The 20,463-nt window shown below is 36.1% G+C and overlaps 1 protein-coding gene across 3 annotated transcripts in view; it reads left to right on the forward strand.

Moving 5' to 3' along the window:
- Positions 1-17,561, forward strand: part of LOC135211263 (neuronal acetylcholine receptor subunit alpha-4-like) — a 27,189-nt gene extending 9,628 nt beyond the window's left edge. The window contains exons 3-10 of one of the 3 annotated variants that reach the window (XM_064244560.1): positions 1,623-1,759; positions 2,674-2,718; positions 3,110-3,219; positions 7,281-7,497; positions 10,244-10,436; positions 12,126-12,278; positions 12,648-12,814; positions 16,686-17,561. In XM_064244560.1, the coding sequence (XP_064100630.1) occupies positions 1,623-1,759; positions 2,674-2,718; positions 3,110-3,219; positions 7,281-7,497; positions 10,244-10,436; positions 12,126-12,278; positions 12,648-12,814; positions 16,686-16,865 (1,202 nt within the window). In that variant the 3' untranslated portion in view covers positions 16,866-17,561. Of the gene's footprint in view, positions 1-1,622; positions 1,760-2,673; positions 2,719-3,109; positions 3,220-7,280; positions 7,498-10,243; positions 10,437-12,125; positions 12,279-12,647; positions 12,815-15,372; positions 15,547-15,660; positions 15,793-16,685 lie in introns of those variants that run through there. The other 2 variants (XM_064244563.1, XM_064244562.1) reach the window with 2 other exon arrangements.
- Positions 17,562-20,463: the final 2,902 nt, after the last annotated feature.

Consider the following 20,463-nt stretch of genomic DNA (forward strand, 5'->3'; position numbering starts at 1 on the left):
GAGACGGGATCAACAAACACAAATCATGTAACAGGTCAGAAGCGAAATTACGGGATGCCCTAATCTTCTTCAGATTGACGACATCCTCTTGTATTGACACCGGTGTTTGGGGTCAAGTCTCAGAAGCCAAACAAAAATGTTGCGCAGTATCGAACCATCTCACTTACATAATCTTGCGTGTTTTTTTTTTTCTATGCCTGTTTCTTTTCAGTGTGAGAGTGGGTTAATAGGATGAAATTGCCGAAATGGATCAAGAGAAATGAAAGTATGACATTGAACTAACCGGAGAGACCATCCAACGAACTTCCTTGTAATCACTGCCCTGGGAACTTTGATTGATCTGAAGCGACTTGATGCCTTTTCATAAGTCAAGATGACAAAATAAGATATATATATATATATATATATATATATATATATATATATATATATATATATATATATATAATAATAATAATAACTATTTCTGTTACTGTTGGTTGATGGGCTTGCAATCCACTTTCAACCGCAAAGGTTTGCGACATTCTTGAACTGGATGCACTAAAAACTTCAAGCGAATACTGCGCTTCGGGTGCCCAAAATGCAATTCGGGTTTGCACTAACCGTGCTCGGAAATGCAGCCAAAGATTACATTAGCGCAACTTTGAAATGCAGAAAAGATTAGGGCTAGGGGTGGTCGGAAATGCAGGAAAAGTAGCGGTACCGTTGTTTATAAAAGGAGGTAAATATTTCTAGAGCTCTCGAATGCAGGAAAATGTTGCACTAGTGGTGGTGGAAAACGCTGGCAAAGGTTCCGCTATCGCCGCTCGAAAATACAGGCATGTTTTATAAACATATTTAGCCTGTATTTGTGTATTTGTGAAGCCTAAAGTAATAGACATTCTTGGGGAGAAACCCACACCTTTCGGAAATCCAGCAGATTCTTCATATTTGCGTTCCATTGTTATGATTAAGCGAGCAACTGGTGGACAGAATATGCCATCTACGGATTAAAAATAACAGTTACAGAACAGAATATTTCGGCAAATATATAGCGCGTAGTACTTGAGTTAGTTGAAACAAGTTACGGAATTCGCTGTGATTCATATGATGCATTCTAAAATGAAACTCTCTTACACATGCATTAATCTGTATGGGTTCTACAAGCACTATATTTGTAAAGTCAAGAATAACTTTCCTGTTGTTCTGAAGAGTGTATTGTCATTAATGTTATAGTGAATTTATTCTCAATAGTTTCTGTAGTAAGTGTTTAACATATGCATGTATAAATGTAAGAACACTGCAGCATGGATATTCGTTGATTATTTTGAACAAAATTTGAAAGTTCGTACTTTAATATTTCCATGTCTTGCAACATGGTCAAAACACTATTAGCAAGGAGAGAATTACCTTCTATAATTAAATTATTTGCAGGTTTTACAGCAGTATTTTCCAGTACTCTATTTTCTAGCTTCTATCGATTCATTATCTATTGTACTGTATACCTCCACTGAATTAAGCCTCTCTTTGTGTTGCTGCCCATAAGATAAATGCTTTATTTTTTCTTCTTTTCGTTCTCGGCGTTCCTTCAGACCTCTTATTAAATACAAATTATAAACATGGTCTTCTTTCGCTTCCAACAGTCAGAAGCGACGACAAACATGCTCGAGAGGAAGAGGCGCTTCGGAGAAAGCTGATGGATGGCTACGACAAATACGCTCTTCCAGATGGCTTCACCAACATCAGTTTTACCGGGCTGGACATTCGAGCACTCACGCTGGTAAGGTTATCGCCATGTTTGTCCGTCTTTGAAAGTATTAGCTGGTATACAGGGATCCAGGGAGCGCGGAAGAAGGCCTGGAGAACGAGGATGGGGACTTGGGTTCATGTTCTATAAAAGGGTAAAACATGTCTTCCATTCGCGAGTTCTTATGCTCTCGTGAAATTCTGAATGCATTGTTGAAGCGCCTTATTCTGGAAAAATAAAAAATAAAATGCAGATGTTTTTTTGCAAATACATTTTCGGGATTGACTGAATCTGCGCTGCGACGTGTATTCAGCTCTGTACAGATTCCCCTTTGGCAATCTGTAATACCTTATCCCCATAGTTTTTTGTCTTTAACTCGGTGTACGAACAACCACACACTGCAGTCATTTGGCATAGCTATAAAAAGGTTCTTTAACAAAGGCTCTTGAATTTCAGCGCTCTCACATATACGTGAAAGTAAGGAACTATTCATTTTTGTTTACAAGGTTCAGCCTGTAGTTGGTTGAGTCTATCAACCGCGGCTCATGGCTCACCTCCAGCTGTCGACCCGAGTGATTCATCATCAATCCCCTGTCTGACCGACCTGTTTTTGTGGGTCCTGTTATGCTCCAACGAGTTTCACGAGACAAATGATATAAGAAATTATTTAGATATTCTCAAACCCAGAACGTATGGAACACCATAAAGGCCAAAATAATGCAGATTTAGTTGAGAGTCACAGGTATCATGACGATGGAAAATGCCGATTGTTTTCTTCAGGTGTTACCTTGAGACAGACGTCATGAATAAGATATTTAGAATTTTGGTGGTAATCAGTGCTGCAATACATTGTTCAATAGTACTTTAAAATAACCAATTGTTAAATTCTAACCTCTTATCATAAGCAGAACGTTTTTCATCAATTAAAATATTGTCTATTCTTTCAGGACGAATCGAATCACATGATGGACATGGAAGTCTGGTTTAAATACGTGAGTATAAGTATTTTTCTTGCTGTATTAATAGTGATAGAATTTTAAAAATATAAATGATACTGACGGCGATGATAGGTTATTAATCTAAGATAGCAGTAAAGATAAAAATAAAGAGAGTAGGTTCCTTGGGTCACGAGTGAGGTTGAATAATTAAGTCATCAAGATGTCTGTCCTGTCTGCCTTCAAATGCAGATAATATACATTTTGTTTTCTGTTGCTTGATGGTTCATTTTCCACACCATTTGTTGACAACAATCAGAAAAATGTCATGCCTTTCACAATCATTATTGTCATTATTAACGACTCGGATAGATGCAAGAAGAGTGAGAAACACTCATGCAAATGGTGACAAATAGGTTTAAACAGTTATAATTTTTCTCGCTTCCAGACCTGGGAGGACCCACGACTGGTGTGGAAACCAGAAGAGCACCTGAACATCTCATACTTGAGTATTGGTCCAGATACAGTCTGGAAGCCTGATCTCAGTATCTACAATGCGTAAGTATGAGCAATTTTTTTTTATTATATCTAAATCATATACCATTATCAACATTTTCATTCATTATGAAAATACGTTTCCCTTCAAGCGGCTAGTACCTCAGAATCCAGAATCCAGAAAGCCAACCTATCATTACGGAAAGCTTTGAGTTGCTAAGCACTGGAAATTGGCATAATATAGTACATCGATAGGAGAGCTGATTTGGCATTAATCTTTTACTTATATTTTCATCTCTCTATTAATTTGTTAATTTATTTTTCTTTAGTTCCTATTACCTTCGGTTACTTCTTTCTAATGATCACCATATTCTTTGTAAGCTTGAATTGCAAGTCAATGGTCCTGGTCCTGTTCCGTAAGAATGGGGTTCAACTTCTGAATAATAATAATAATAATAATAATAATAATAATAATAATAATAATAATAATAATAATAATAATAATAATAATAATAATAATAATTATAAAATTTCCCAGGTAATATAGAACACTTTAGCAGTTGCTAAAAGTTCTCAAGTCCCCCATGATAGGTTATAACCTCTTTTTTTTCAGTTCACATAGACGGCGTGTGGTCTAACAGCATTTGGCAAGGACATGTTGCTTAAAGAGCTGTTGTGCTCAAAATCCGGAAAAAACTCTAAACCCATAACTAACATTTGCTTTGGGGACAAAGGTGTCTATAATGACAGCACTCTCATGAACAGACACATATTCTAAAATATAAGCTACAATGCTCCTCTGGTATGTCTCAGTATAATATATTTTTCTTTTGACAATTGCCAGTGGACTGCGGCATATTTAAAATGAATCATGTATTGCTTGTCAGTACATTCGATTAAAAAATGTTTTCTCTCAAATTGAAAAAATAAAATTATTGAGCATATGTATATTAGATATTATTTCAGAGTATCACCGGAACCACATTGTGCTTTGAGCTAGTAAAGATTGAGTATTCAATTTAAGAAAAATCTTGTTAGCATTCAACATCATACTCCTACAAAGACTTGAATGATCCTCAAGTTATCCGGATGTCAGCATTATCGATTTCATTTAATGCTGTAATTTTATTAGAGGCAGAAATGAACACTTCATATCCTAAGGTCGACTTCACTATTATTAGTAACATGTACAACCATAGCAGTTATTTGCAATCAAGCAACATGGGTGGCAATGGGGTAATCTTTCAATAGACCTTATGTCTTTCTAACCCTTGGCAATAAATTTTGAACAGACCCTATGGCTTTCTAACATTTGGCAGGAAATTTTGAACAGACCCTATGGCGTTCTAACACTTGGCCTTAAACCAGCTAGGTAAGAAGCCCAAATGTTTATTGTCAGATATCAGCCTGAGCAATCTTGTCTTCGTTACTCAAGGAATTCTTTGCCTTTTATGCACAAATCCAAGTTAGAGAGAATACTTCTTACATAAGTACAAATGTTCAACAGTTTTCACGACAAAGAACTTAAAGGCCCATCCTTTGCAATGGGTTACATTATGCTCTCTTGAATGATCTTGGCTAAAATGTTGATGGCTAATGATACTTCGACCACTAACCTGCAGATGTATTTCATCTTGAAATTTCATACTTGATTATTTATGCTGAAATCATCAGTACTACAGGAAGGCCCTTACAACCAGTGATAAGTCCCTTCTTAACTAACAACGATATCTCCTTTCCTTTTATAAATGATAAAAAAACAAAATATTTCAATATGCTGTTTTGATGCAAAGGCTTCACACGTGCAATATTCCATGTGAAATTATATACTTGTTGTAGAATTAATATTTCTGAGAATTTGATGATTTGGAAAAATGTGCAAGTTACCTCCAGATACCTATTACTCACAAGTCGTACATTAACCATCTCCATAATTAAAAAAAAAAAAATTACGCTAATACAATTATTTGTCACTGAAAAGCAGTTTTTTGTTTTCAGAGTTTAGCATATGGAGTGATTTAGTACTGAGAGTATTTGATTGATAATGCCTAATATAAATCTCTTTGTATTTTAGGAAAATTACTAATTAAAAATGGAATGTAAGAGAGAAGGGTCGAATTCTTCATACTTTCTAATTGCTAATTTGCATTTCCACTGAGAGTATTTGATTGATAATGCCTAACATAAATCTCTTTGTATTTTAGGAAAATTACTAATTATAACAAATGGAATGTAAGAAGAGACAGGGTCGAATTCTTCATACTTTTCTATTGCTAACTTTGATTTCCACGTGAAGAAAGGTAAATTACAGGATTTTTCCCTAAATGATATAAGAGCTATTACTGTCTCCTTTTCCCCTTCATGGTAATTTGCATGGGTTAATCATAAGATTCTATTCAACTTTGTCAAAATACATAGTAAAAGTATCAAGTGTTACTTGGAGAACAGCAGTCATTTCCTTATCAATCATCAGCAATGATATTTTACAAAGGATATGTGCACCAATCATTTTTCTCTTTCTGTATCAGACCAAAATATTTAAAGACTGCTTTTATAGATCAATTCACTATGATCAACCTCTTTAACAAGCCTCCTTGATTTTAAGTCTGAAATACATCAGTACATCATATAGCATATTTTTGCTGCCCTCGCAGTCCTACAGGTCAAATGGCACTCCTGTTATTTTAGAGATGGCTATGAAACCAGCTGTATAAAAGTGATTATAAGTAGTTGTATAGCATAGTTTTTATAAAAAAAATCCCTGGTTTTAACATAATCACCACTCGTCTTTTTTTTACTCGTCTTTTTTTTTTTTTATTCTAAGAGTCTTTGGACTGGCAACCTCTGAAAAACACTTGGGACAACTGGCCCTATATTAACGATTGAGTCTGCACGATAATTTGATTGGTCAGTAGTTAAATATTTAATTACGGATTCTAGGGGATTTTCCAGTTGGTTACTGATGTTTTTCCTAGATAGAGTAAAAGAATGGGTGCTGGAACCCAATGGCTGAAGACTTGAGTTCTTCTATTATAGCCAACGGGTCTCAAGGATCAACACAACAACACCTTTGTAACCATTTGCAAATGAGGTTGTGTATGAAACTATGCAAGCTGAGTATCATAACAGCAAGTAGTCAGATCCGATTATGATTTTAGGTATTTCGTCTAAATTCAACAGATGTTAAAGTTGTCCATCTTTATTTCCTGCAATGCAAGACAGTTCCATCCGACCATTGAGGACCAATAAGAAACAGCCATAATCTATGATAAAAAGAAATTCTAAAGTCTGGTCCTCAAGGAAGACATGAAGCCAGGGAGAAGAAACATAGTCAAAGGTTTGGTTTCTAACCCGATGACAGCCTTTGTATTGAAAAATAGTACCACCCACTGCTGCAAAGCTAAGATAAATAGCAAACTCTGTGCATAAAATTTTATGTTCAGTGCGCATTCTGTATAAATACAACTTGCGTTTATTAGTCCAGCACATTATAGGGCTACGCAAAAGACGGCCTGGACAGTAAGAACTTATACAAGGATCCAAAATCTCCTATATTAAGCTAAGATTTGTTGAATTTATGAAAGTGAATGCTGTCATAACTTCTTACACAAAAAACGCACACACACAAAATAATAACTAACATCCTTTGAAAGGATGTTGTAAATTGTAAGTATACACATGTACACGCACAGACACATACACACAAAGACACACAGACACACAGACACACACACACACACACACACACACACACATATATATATATTATATATATACTATATATATATATAATGGTACTCCTCATCCAATATTAGTGTAAAATGTATAGATCAGAGTACACAGGATAATCATTCCAGTGAAACATGGAAAGCAGTAGAACAAGGAGTTATAATAACATTGATGTGATAAGGCAGAGAATTCTCATTGCTCGGAGTGGAAATGTGAGGCCGATCTCTGTTCTTATAAGCAGATGACCAAGAAGGGTGCAAAAGCTTTTCATTCTGACACGTTCTTATCGGTTCATGCATATATTTGTAATATATTCTGTACCTGGAATCTGGATACTGTAACTTAGTCAATCTAACATTAGAGTCATCTATAATTTTACCATCGTTCTCTTGCAGGCACGGAGCGAAGGACCTTGCCAAGCATTCCAAAGTGTTACTTCTTGCATTCCCAAATGGGAAACTCTTACATGTCCCATGGTATAACATCCGTTTCACGTGCGTCATGGACTTGACTTACTGGCCTCAAGATGTCCACAACTGCACTCTTGTAATTGGTTCGTGGGTGCACAACGGATTCATTATGGACCTGGTCCTGGACAACTACAAAGTTGCTGTGAGTTACAACTGTATTATATATAGTTTTTTCCAATTGTTTAAATAAACAAAATACAAAGCGTTGTCTCATAAGTACACTACCAGGCACGTTCAAGAACGCAAAATTAAGTACATCTTAGTTTAACCAGACCACTGAGCTGGCCCAAAGAATTAGTTTTTGTTTTTTTGCTTTTTTGTTTTTTGTTTACGTGGCTAGGAACCAACTGGTTACTTAACAACGGGACCTTTGGCTTATTGTGGGATCCAAACCCGGTTATATCGATAACTGAATTTCTAATCACCTGAAATAAATTCTTCTCATTCCGCACTGACTGCCGCGGAAAGCTACCAGATTGGTAGTCGAGTACGCAACCCACTTGTCAAGTGGGGAACGCAAACATACATACATTCATACATGGGATATTTTGAAACCTTAACATTAGACTATGCCTGAGAAAACGGTCTCTATGAGATCTATAGGAGACTTATGGATGACATTATGAAATGTACCTAGCAGTAAAATCGAGGTAGAAAGTGAAACGGTTAACAGTTTTCCTTTCTTGGAAGTACTAACTGACTTTTGCAGTGGGGTTCTATTACATTTCAAAGTATAAAGAAATGTCACTTTCTCTATTTCTTACATCCACTTTATTAGTTTTGATAATATCTGCGCAAATTTGGACTTCAAGCTCTTTCCACGCTCCCAAAGGAATGTGCATTAAGTAGTACAAGGATGGGGGATTTAAGGTAGTTCCTGGGCAACTGTCTTCCCCTAATTACCACTCCAGTAAAAAAGTCACAATTTTGGCTGGAAAAAAAGTCCCATTCATTTATGGTGTCAATTAAAGCAATTACAATAGCAAGTAAAAAATATTTTGGATCTTTCCAAGGTTTGACCCCCAAAGGTTCTTGGGGTCGTTATCTACGACTAATATTTCTTGGTGGGTCATTTTTTTTTATTTACAGTCCTCGCTTACGTTCAATTCGGTAATCCCCAACGGGCTTGCACTCAACACGCCACAAAGGTGGATACATACTGAATCAAAACCCTTGGGGGCACTATCTAGGAAAGATTAATGTGACATTTTCCCCGCGACTTTTTCCCTAGGACTTTTCTCTGTGACTTTTTCCCTGTGACTTTTTTCTGTGACTTTTTCCCCGCGACTTTTTTCTATGACTTTTTCCTTGTGACTTTTTTTACCTGGATTCACCACACCAACGTCACTGAATAACGAGGTTTATAAAGTGAATCAGATTCTCTTTCGTTGCCCTCACGATAGGTCTGAAAAAAAAATACAATAATAAAGTTAAGATCCCATAAATGGATAGCATCAATATAATTTGAAAGACCTTGAGGAAAAACAATCTTTGTGTTGTAAGCCACCCTCAACGTCAGGGTAATGGTTACCAACGTTTACTGTTAAAAAGGCATGCCCCGAGGATTTAACACATGAACGATAGCTTACAAGGAATGCAATAAGTCTAATGTAAGTTTCCAGAAGAAATCCCTCCCTGGGAAAAAAAAAAAAAAATCTTACGCCGATGAAGAGCAAGACAGGTACATTAAAATTCTGAAAATCTCAGTCATATATATTTAATACGAAACACCTTATGAAAATAACTGCACCGCAGATCCTAAAAGAATTATGAATAATATATATATATATGTATATATATATATATATATATATATATATATATATATATATATATATATATATATATATATATATATATATATATATATATTTCTATAAAGAGTCTGCGATGGAGTTATTTTCATAAGGTGTTTGATGTTAAATATATATGATTGAGATTTTCTGTTCTTCTGAAGTTATGAATATATGTATATATTATATATATATATATATATAATATAATATATATATAATATATATATATATATTATTTATATATATATATATACATATATATATATTATATAATATATATATAATATATATATATAGATAATATATATTATATAATCTATATATATATATAAATATATATTATCTATTATCTATATTGAAAACTTCCGAAGTATTCTGGGTAGAAGGATATCTCAGCTTCATTATAAATCAAAAGGCGGGCGGGAAGAGACCAAAACACCTTCTAATTTAACATTTTCGATTGTGCTAAAGCCGTAAACTTAAATAAACTAAACCGGCGTTTCAAACGTTACTTGGTTCCTTTTCAAGTCATAAATATATATAAAATTACAAAATAATGATAATCATTATTCAAATATAAAATATTTACAATAAAATCTAAACGTTTTAATGACAAAACACATTTTGACTCTTCACAGGGAAGCTGGACGAGTCCAAGTTTAAAGCAGATTGTGATTTTTGTTTATAACGTGTATTCTGCTAATCTAACTTCATTTTTAAATATATCTCCAAAGATGATGTTAAAATCTTCAACATTTACATTAACACTAGTGACCTCATGGCAGTGATTGTTTGGAACTCTGGTTTAAGATTATGACTTCGGCACGATGAAAAATTTTAAATTAGAAGATGTTTATGTTTGTTGACACCCCTCACTTTATATATATATATATGATATATATATATATATATATATATATATATATATATATATATATATATATATATTATATATATATATATAATATATATATATATATATATATGCGTGTACACACATATGCACACACATGTGCACAAGGCACAAATGAGGAATTTTTTTTTTTTACCTTACTGGAGAATTTCTTATCGCATCACCGTCTTATTCCCCAGGTTCCCGGAACCAATGAAGATACCGACTTCGTAAACGCCACCTACAGCGAGTTCACAATAATCGACTGGAGTGTTGAGAAGTTGCTCAAGTACTACGAATGCTGCGTGGAACCTTACCCTTCCATCTGTACCTCTTTTATCATCAAAAGGAATGCACCGGCTTATACCTGGACTGTCAAACTTCCTGTCGTTTGTAAGTACCGTGTACGGTATTTCTTTTATCTACATAATATGAGGTAAGAAACTTTTAAGTGGAAAATGTGAGCGTTACCGCTATTCCTCTTTCCAGTGAGGCTGTCCTTGTTTTACAGTATGGTTTCTGAGGTATGTATATATACTAGTACATACATACATACACACACATATATATATGTGTGTATATATATATATATATATATATATATATATATATATATATATATATATATATATATATATATATATATTCATATGTATGTATGTAAGTATGTATGTATGATTGATTTTACATACACAACTCTGACAAGTTTTCCGCATTGGTGGTTAGCTCCAGAGAAGAAACAAAATTGTTACCGCACATATATACTTTAATTGCTGAATCTTACTTGATATCACCTTGCATTAAATCAGCAAAACATTAGCCATTTCATAGACTTGCACTAAAGGTGCCTATTATACCAATAACTCTTTAGCTCCCTGTCTTAAACACCTTCTAGGTATTCATCTTATTCCCCTGACACCTTGGAGTTTATTATCTTTTTACCATCCCATCACTTTCCACTCTCACCTCCTGGTCACAAGATTAAAAAACCTGACCTAATTTTTCATCTGTGCTATCCATATGCAATGTAAAAATTTACTCCGCAGTATTTCTACGTTTTTCCCTTAATTGACTTTCAATATCCAAACTTGTTTTTACATCAACATGTGGGTGACTCAAGAATCCTTTCATAAATTACGGTTCTTACCTCCATAGCCATTCCAAGTCTGTTCCTGTTATATCTATACTCCCCATTATTTACACAAATCCGCTGCCTCCACGCATTCACCATCCACATTACATTCATCACTTCATTTTCCTGATCTCCATTTACCCACAAAAGCTCACTCCTCTTCACATTTACTCGACTCTGACCTTTTCAAACCTTATCAAATTCCCCCACCAATTTCTCTTCATTATCTCCAGTCTGTACTGAAATATCTTTAAACTCCAACCTATCTGCATTCTACCACGACTCATTTTCTTATCCCTCAACTTCTTACTGATGCTTTTCTCTCTTCAACTCCACCCATAAAGTTATCCAACAGTTATGCAGATGTATTATTCTCCTGTCTTAGAACCACTTTTACGCCAAACTGGTCACTCTCAGCCTACATATTCATACATTTCTATAAGGAAAACTTTAATTACCTTCATTTTGCCTTTTCAAAACCCTCCACATTGTCTCTCGCTTTCACATTTCCTATTCAAAATCCTGCCATGCATTATCCATGGCATAGTATGTAGCACTATGTCTTTTCAATTCCCACAGACTTGCATCTGTACTGTTATGCATTGAAACTATAATGGTTCCTCACATTAACTTTTCTGGAGCCTTTTCCTTATTCAGACAAACCCTATTAACTTAATTCCACTATCATGACCGTGCCACAGCATCTCACCTGTGATCCCATCAATTTCCTGTCCTTGTGTTCCACAATCTCTGCATTGTCTGTTATCGGACGCAAAATGCAATACGAAAACAAGCAATTCACGATGATTTCAGTAGCTAAACAGTTATAAGTCTGGTCGATGCTCTCCACCAGAAAGCTGGATCATAAACGCAAAATGATCTTTGTAATACTTTGTAATTTATATTTAGGAAAGACATCTAGATAAGTTTCATCTCTTTCTCTCCCAAAGGCATGTGTCTCCTGACGCTGGTGCTGTTCATGCTACACCCGACATCCGGAGAGAAAGTGACCTTCGGCGGGATCTGCCTTGTCCTGAATTTCCTCCTCTTGTATTACGTCACGAATAAGATCGGCAGCTTCGCCATCAACACTCCCCTCATTGGTAAGAAGACAGAGAGAGAGAGAGAGAGAGAGAGAGAGAGAGAGAGAGAAAGAGAGAGAGAGGAAAATTATATTTTGTGCTTGACCGACTGATTTTGTAAAGAAATACAGCAGATAAATAGACAGATGGAGAGTAATTCTCATACTATTCTAGCTTGACAAGGAGAAAACGGTTTCATTAAAGCCGTCTCATTTTTAATTGGGATACGAAACTGAAAAATATAGGCACTCTCGCTTCGATCATATTTTATTTCATTCTACATTATTATTTCCACAACTGTGACGAAGGTAAACATTTTCATCATAATTACTTGAATAGCTCCTATGAAAACCTTGATTATACGTGTGTCTATGTGTCTTTTTTTTTCAGTTCAACTGCTCGGCGTTCAGCTAGTACTCGTGATGGCGTGTCTGTTTTTGTCTGCATTTGTGGTGAGAATGGCTAAGGGTCCTCATGTCTACGGGTTACCAGGGATCTTCAGGAAGGGTGTCGCTAGCCTTGCCCGCGCCCTCTTCCTTGGGAACTTTGTTGATCCTGTAAGTGATTGTTTCTTTTCTTTTACTGAATGCTGTAAATATTACCTTTCGCCTGATAAGGTTTTCCTTCCCAAGGGTTTTACATAAAAAAAAATAAATCTGAACATAAACTATGTAGGAAATGGTGATGAACATCAGAAAAACTGGAAGGATGGTTTTATTGTTCCACACAGAGGATGGGTCTATATCAATCCTTGAACATCTGTTTAGTTGTGTCTAAAAATATCTAGTTGTGATCCTTAGGGTCCTGTCATCTTAATTATACTATACTTCCCCGCCTGGTTATCTGTGACTTGTTCAGTCTTTCCTTACCAGTTCATATTTTTTCTTGCTCCACTTGAAGCAAACAACAGTTTATACCTTATTTGGTTTTTTATTATTATTTGTATTTAACATCCATCCTTCACCTCTTCATAGGAGTGTTGGTCTATATTCCAATTCCGGTTTTTGTATTAACTTTTATCGTTTCTAACTTCTTCCTATACCTTGAAACCCTCCTCTATTTATTTATTCCGCCTTTCACCGCTCTTCAACCTAACAATCATTCTTTAAATTTACTCCCAAATATCCGTAAGCGTCGATAACTTTTGTTTCCACCATCCATATCAACATTCATTACACCATCATCCTGGTATCCATTACCCTCATAACTTTGCTCTGGCTATATCCACTCTCTACTTACTGCATTTAAGAATTTACTTTCATTACTTCTTTTCTAGTTTTTGCAACTTCTCTTCACTTTCCCAGTCAGCACTGTATCCATCTGCATACACCAGGCAAACTGTATCCTTTCACTTCCTGTCACCTAATCCTAGAACCTAACAACAAAGTGTACTATATTCTTTCTGGCCTATAATAGTGCTTTATCTATGAGGATATTAAGTACCCATGGAACATAATGTACCCTTGTTTCAGATACACTTTTGAAACTAAACATCTCAGCTAGTTACCTTGTATACCACGAATCCTCAATATCCTTCATATTGTGTCTTCAGTGATTCTTCCATAACACTTTTCTGGGTCTAAGTCTTCACTGAAAGCACATTTTCTCCTTCTTATCAAAATATTTACATTAATGTTTCGTAATCGAACACTTATTCTAAATATTTCTTTCTTTGTCGAATTCACTGCCTTTTTACTATGAATCCCTTTGTTATTGTTCCACTTGATCAATTGAAATCTCAACATAATCATTCTCTAGTGCGCAAACTGATGTTTTTCTAAAAGATACTTTAATAAAATATATTCTTAAAGAAGGGAATAGTGACTCATCTCCATTCATTTCAGCAAGAAAAATTATGAAGATATTTTTCCAAGTTCAGCGGGAAAAATATAATGTATCAAGATATGCATCAGTGTCTGCAGCATATATGATTTGATATAAGGGTAATATTCTGTCAATAGTATACATTCGCAAAGATTATTTCTAAAAGGCGTTTACGAAACAGAAAATGTGCTATTACATAATTTTTGTCTACTTTACACACACACACACACACACACACACACACACACACATATATATATATATTATATTATATATATATTATAATATATATGCATATATACATATATATATTTATATTTATTTTAATATCACTTATTTTATATATTGCGCTGACCAGACAAATTAAGTTAAAGATAATACTGTTTTTTTCATACACAAACAATTACACACCCAAACATATACTATGTATATAATATATATATATATATAATATATATATATATATATATATATATATATATATATATATATATATATATATATATATATATATATGTGTGTGTGTGTGTGTGTGTGTGTGTGTGTGTGTGTGTGTGTGTGTGGGTATGTGTTTCTGGTGTGTGTATATATGATTTGTAAAACGGGATTCAAAACAAAATAATAAATATATACAAAGAGTGTAGGGTCACGAGGAAGTGACACAATGGCACGTATGATACTTTAACAATGAGACATCCTCGAACGCACTGGATTCCGTTTTTTGTGGTTTGGTGGCAGACCGTAGCCCATTTAAATGGCAAAGCTAATGAATTCTTTATACAAACGATCACATCAACCGCTTAAAGAACTGTTTCCCTACCTGATAGGAGAATTAGATTTCTCTATGATACATAGATTATGAGTAATATTGTAGGTACAATGTCTTTACTTTTTACTCTACAAGAAATGCTAAAACAAGGTACGAGAAAATAAAACCCTTCCTACATACTTTCATGTATATACTGTGTCCACACCATTCTTCTGAAGATCCGTTTACTATAAATATACAAAGAGCTAATGAAGAATTCTTGTCTACATTTAAACGGCGTTTTGAGTGATCGGATCGCTCTACATTTTAATGTTTATTCTCCCTCTAATTAATACCGCTTAAAAACAAAAAGACCCTTTTTCCCCTTATTTATTTCCAGAAGCTGAGTAAATCGGAGGACCGGAAACTGGGATGTGGAAATGTGGCCCCCTCCCCCACAAAGTCTGAAATGTATGCTAATGTTTATTTTTTCCTTGTGTGATCCGCTTCAAAACTAATATATCCTTGTCCCCCTATTTCCAGAAGCTGAGCAAATCAGATGACCTGGAACTGGGAACTGGGAACTGGAAAAGTCTCCCACCCCAAAAAAGTCTTAAATGTATTTTAATATTTATTCTTCCCTTGTATGATCCGCTTCAAAACCAATATATCCTTGTCCCCTCATTTATTTCCAGAAGCTGAGCAAATCGGAGGATCTGGAAGGGGGAACTGGAAAAGTCCCCCCACCCAAAAGTCTTAAATGTGTTTTAATATTCTCTTGTATGATCCGCTTCAAAACCAATACATCCTTGTCCCCTCAATTATTTCCAGAAGCTGAGCAAATCAGAGGACCTGGAAGGGGGAACTGGAAAAGTCCCCCCACCCCCCACAAGTCTTAAATGTATTTTCATATTTATTCTTCCCTTGTATGATCCGCTTCAAAACTAATATATTCTTGGCACTCATTTATTTGCACAAGCTGAGCAAATCAGAGGACAGGAACTGGGAATTGGAAAAGTCCCCCACCCCCCACAAGTCTTAAATCTATTTTAATATTTATTCTTCCCTTGTATGATCCGCTTCAAAACCAATATATCCTTGTCCCCTCATATATTTCCAGAAGCTGAGCAAATCAGAGGACCTGGAACTGGGAACTGGAAAAGTCCCCCACCCCCGCCCCCGTGTTAAATGTATTTTCATATTTATTCTTCCCTTGTATGATCCGCTTCAAAACCAATATATTCTTGTCCCCTCATTTATTTTCAGAAGCTGAGCAAATCAGACGATCTGGAAGGGGGAACTGGCAAAAGTCCCCACCGCCCACTCTTAAGGTGTATTTAATTATTTATTCTTTCCCTTGTAAATGATCCGCTTCAAAACCAATTTTCAATTCCTTGTCCCCTCATTTATTTCCAGAAGCTGAGCAAATCGTAGGATCTGGAAGGGGGAACTGGAAAAGTCCCCCACCCCCCCACAAGTCTTAAATGTATTTTCATATTTATTCTTCCCTTGTATATCCGCTTCAAACCAATATATCCTTGTCTCCTCATTTATTTTCCAGTAAGCTGATTAAATCAGAGGATCTGGACGGGGGACTGGAACAGTCGCCCCCACCCCCCCACAAGTCTTAAATGTATTTTCATATTTATGTCTTCCCTTTGTATGAAATCCGCTTCAAACTAATATATTCTTGTCCCCTCATTTATTTCCAAGAGGCTGAGCAAATCGGAGGATCTGGAAGGGGAACTTGGAAAGTCCCCACCCCCAACAAGTCTTAAATGTATTTTAATATTTATTCTTCCCTTGTATGATCCGCTTCAAAACCAATATATACCTGTCCCCTTATTTATTTCCAGAAGCTGAGCAAATCAGAGGACCTGGAAGGGGGAACTGGAAAAGTCTCCCCTCACACCAAGGTTGAAAACTCGAGTGTCTGCGAATGGGTAATGCTGTCAGCTGTTGTGGATCGCCTCTCTCTCATCTCTTATCTGGCCATTTGCATCGTCGTCCTCGTTCGGTTCAATAGCGTCCTCTAAGGAAGAAGTAAAGGAAAAAAAAGAGCCTGGAGCAAGAGAGATGACCTGCCATTTACAGCGGCAGCCTTCTCTGGCAGACGGACGCAGGATAATATCTGGATAATATCTCCCGCTCAGCGTACAAAGGAAACTAGAGTTCATTGTTTAGCTTCTCCTGCTTTGCTGTTTCGATTACCCGGAATAATAATTCATAATAAATCACGATCTAATGTCACGTCAATAGCCAACGGCTGTCCTTTATCAGGCGTCTGTTTATCATGAGACGACTGTTGACTGCAATTTCTTGATGCCGGCAGTTTTTCAATTTTTTCGTTGCAGAATCCATGGGTTACTATTATTTCTTGCAATATTAATGTTTTCCTGTTTATATCGCTGTTACTGGCATCGATATCCATATCGTTGACTCATCTTATGCTAACGCTGAAATTATCGGACATTGTTCAAAGTTGGAAGTGATGCTTTTACACAAGGCAGAAGATAATCAATATCAAATTACAAAATACCAATTGGTGTTAATGTATTTGCAACGCGCGCTCACCCGGGATTCTGCTGTTTTATGAGAGCTTAATAGCTTTGCCGAAACTTCACATTGTCCATTACTGTTATAATGCGTCCAAATAACATTAAGCACGACCTACACCATTGTAATCTAGCATGATTTGGTTTTCATGTGATGGGATATAGATGAAAAGAAAAAGTTCTCTGTTTTATTTCGGTCTCTTTTACCGAGACGATTTTGATCAGAAATGAATTAAGAATATCATAATGTGTCATCCAAAATTTTATATGTACAACTACAAAATAAATTTACTTATAACACACACACACAGTAAAGTTACGCAACTTTGGGTTTGGAGAGTTCTAGCTTTACATGTAAAGGTCACTGAAAAAATTTCAGAAATTTTCAAATTTTCCTTTATATAGTATATATATATATATATATATATATATATATAATATATTATATATATATATATATATTATTCGTTTTCATTTACTTTCTTATTTCCTTATAGTGTTATTAGACATAACTTCTGCTAATACTTATGCATGTATAACATTAGTTTCAAAATCCCATAAGCTTTGAATGAAAACAGAAGCAGCCAATGGGTCTACCCGCTTTCTCTCTCTCTCTCTCTCTCTCTCTCTCTCTCTCTTGCATTTCCTCTCATGTCCTCAAATCCCTTCGAGCATGAATGTTGTCTGTATTTCTTTTAGCCGAAAAACTGTTTTCATTTTCTCTTGACATTACTTAAGCTCAAGTTTATTCTATCAGCGTAGAATACCAAGCTAAAGCTATAGCGTAATTGGATGCCACAAACCATCTTGTAATTTTAAGTTTGTTACTGATTCGGCGGAGAATATTGCTCTGCCACTGCATTGCAATTTAGCATAGTTTCATTGCCTTCAGATGCTTCATCATGTAATGATCAATAAATCTTACTGATCTGGATTTATTTCATTTTTAAATCGATACGACATAGCTCAAAAATATCGAGGAGGTTCGATGTACCTTTACACGCTTGAATGACAAGGACAACTTTTGAGGAGATAATAGCTTCTGACCTTAAAAATAAATGAAAAAAACGAGAAAATTCAAGCTTGAATGAAACTGATAACTTTAGAAGAAATAACAACATCTGTGCTTCATAGACAGATGGAGAGAACGAGCGAATTAGAAAATTTAAAAAAAGAAAAGATAAAAAACACACTGTGTATCTCTCGAACTAATGCTATGGATTACTCTTAACAGTACTCGAGGTAAATTTTAAAGTATTTAAGTATCCTCAGATAAAGTATGAATGATATCTACCAACCAAAATCGTGACATTTTTGTTAATATCCGAAAATAGGAAGTCTTGCCCAAAACTGTGGAAAAAGGATTCTAGCTCATGCTTTACTTTTTCCAGTATACGGCATGCAGGGGCATCGCTGCACAAGTGCGCATGCCCGCAACAGTTAAGTCACGTAACGTGAAGTCCTCTGTGTTTGTGTGGTACTGGGTCCATTGGTAATTACGTTTGAATATCAAACAATGTGTGTGAGTTGACATAGTCGATCAATTAGTAAAGGGGAAAATGTGGGAGATTTATTGGTGATGAAAATGTGTGAAGGAAAAATGAAGCATAACTTAGTTTAACCAGACCACTGAGCTGATTAACAGCCCTCCGAGGATTGGCCAGAAGGATTAGGTATTTTGACGTGACTAGGAACCAATTGGTTACCTAGCAGCTTATTGTGGGTTCTGAACCACATTATATCGAGAATTGAATTTCTAATCACCAGAAACAAATTCCTCTGGTTCCACGTTGGTAGAACGGGAAATCGAACTCTGGACTACCGAATCTGTAGGCGAGCACGTAACCCACTCGTCCAACGATGAACTAAAGTGTGAAGGAGGCAGATGAGAGAAGAGCAAGGAGAGGTGAATGGATGAAGAAGAATGAGAGGAAAAGAAAATAATGAGGAGGAAACAGGAGAGGAAGGGACTGGAGATTGGGAGAAATGGTCACAAGGGGAAAACGGGAGGAAAAGAGGGAAGAAATATGAGAGGAGAAAAGGAATAAGGGACACGAAAGGAGGAAGAAAACGGGTGGGTGGGAGGAAAAATAGAGAGTGGAGAAATAATATGTAAATGAGGAAAAGATCTAAAGAAATGGAAGAAGATCGACGCTCAGGAAGAAAGGAATGAAAGCGAAGAGAAGAACTGGGCAAGAAAGAGTGCGAAAAGGGACAAAGGAAAGGAGAAATCATAAAAAGATCAGCAGGATGCAGAAATAAAGGAGAAGAATAAGAGCATACAAAAGCGAAGGAAAGAGAAGGAATAGGAGAAGAAGTGAGAGATTTAAAAGAGAGGAGTGCATAAAAAGGATGAGTAGGAAATAAGTGAGAGGAAGGAAAAAAAGAAAGGAAAAAGAGAAGGAGGAAAGAATTTTCGACATTTCTTATATACGAGCTTGATGGTGTGCAGTAGGAGGGTGGATGTGTCATCTCTCCCTTACCCTCCCGATCCCCTACCTACCCGCCAGCATCAGGGGCGGACCAACATGTTTGTAGGAGGAGGGCGGATGTGTCATGTTTCCCCTACCCTCCCTATCCCCTAACTAATCCGCCCCATTAGAGTCGGACAAACAGGTTTGCAGGAGGAGGGTGGATGTGTCATGTCTCCTCCACCCTCCCCATTCCCTCCTACCACACTCCACCTGGGGTGGACAAACAAGTTTTGCATGAGGAGGGTGAAGGTGTAATGTCTCCTCCACCCTCCCCATCCACTACCTACCACACCCTACTTGGGGCGGACAAACAAATTTGCATGAGGAGGGTGAATGTGTAATGTCTCCCCTACCTTCCGGATACCCTACCTACCACACCCCACCTGGGGTAGACAAACAAGTTTGCAGGGAGAGGGTGGATGTATCTTGTCTCCCCTACCTACCTAACTCCCTCCTGAGGCAGACAAACAAGATCCACTCGGATTTTATTATTATAGAAGATGTTGGTCACCAAGGAGGTGAACTAAGCAGTAATTACAATAATAAATATAATATTGGTTGATAATGAGCTATTTTGAATCCGGAAAACGAGACAAATAGCTGGA

The sequence above is a fragment of the Macrobrachium nipponense genome, chromosome 4 (genome assembly GCF_015104395.2).
Source record: "Macrobrachium nipponense isolate FS-2020 chromosome 4, ASM1510439v2, whole genome shotgun sequence".
Taxonomy (NCBI): Eukaryota; Metazoa; Arthropoda; class Malacostraca; order Decapoda; family Palaemonidae; genus Macrobrachium; species Macrobrachium nipponense.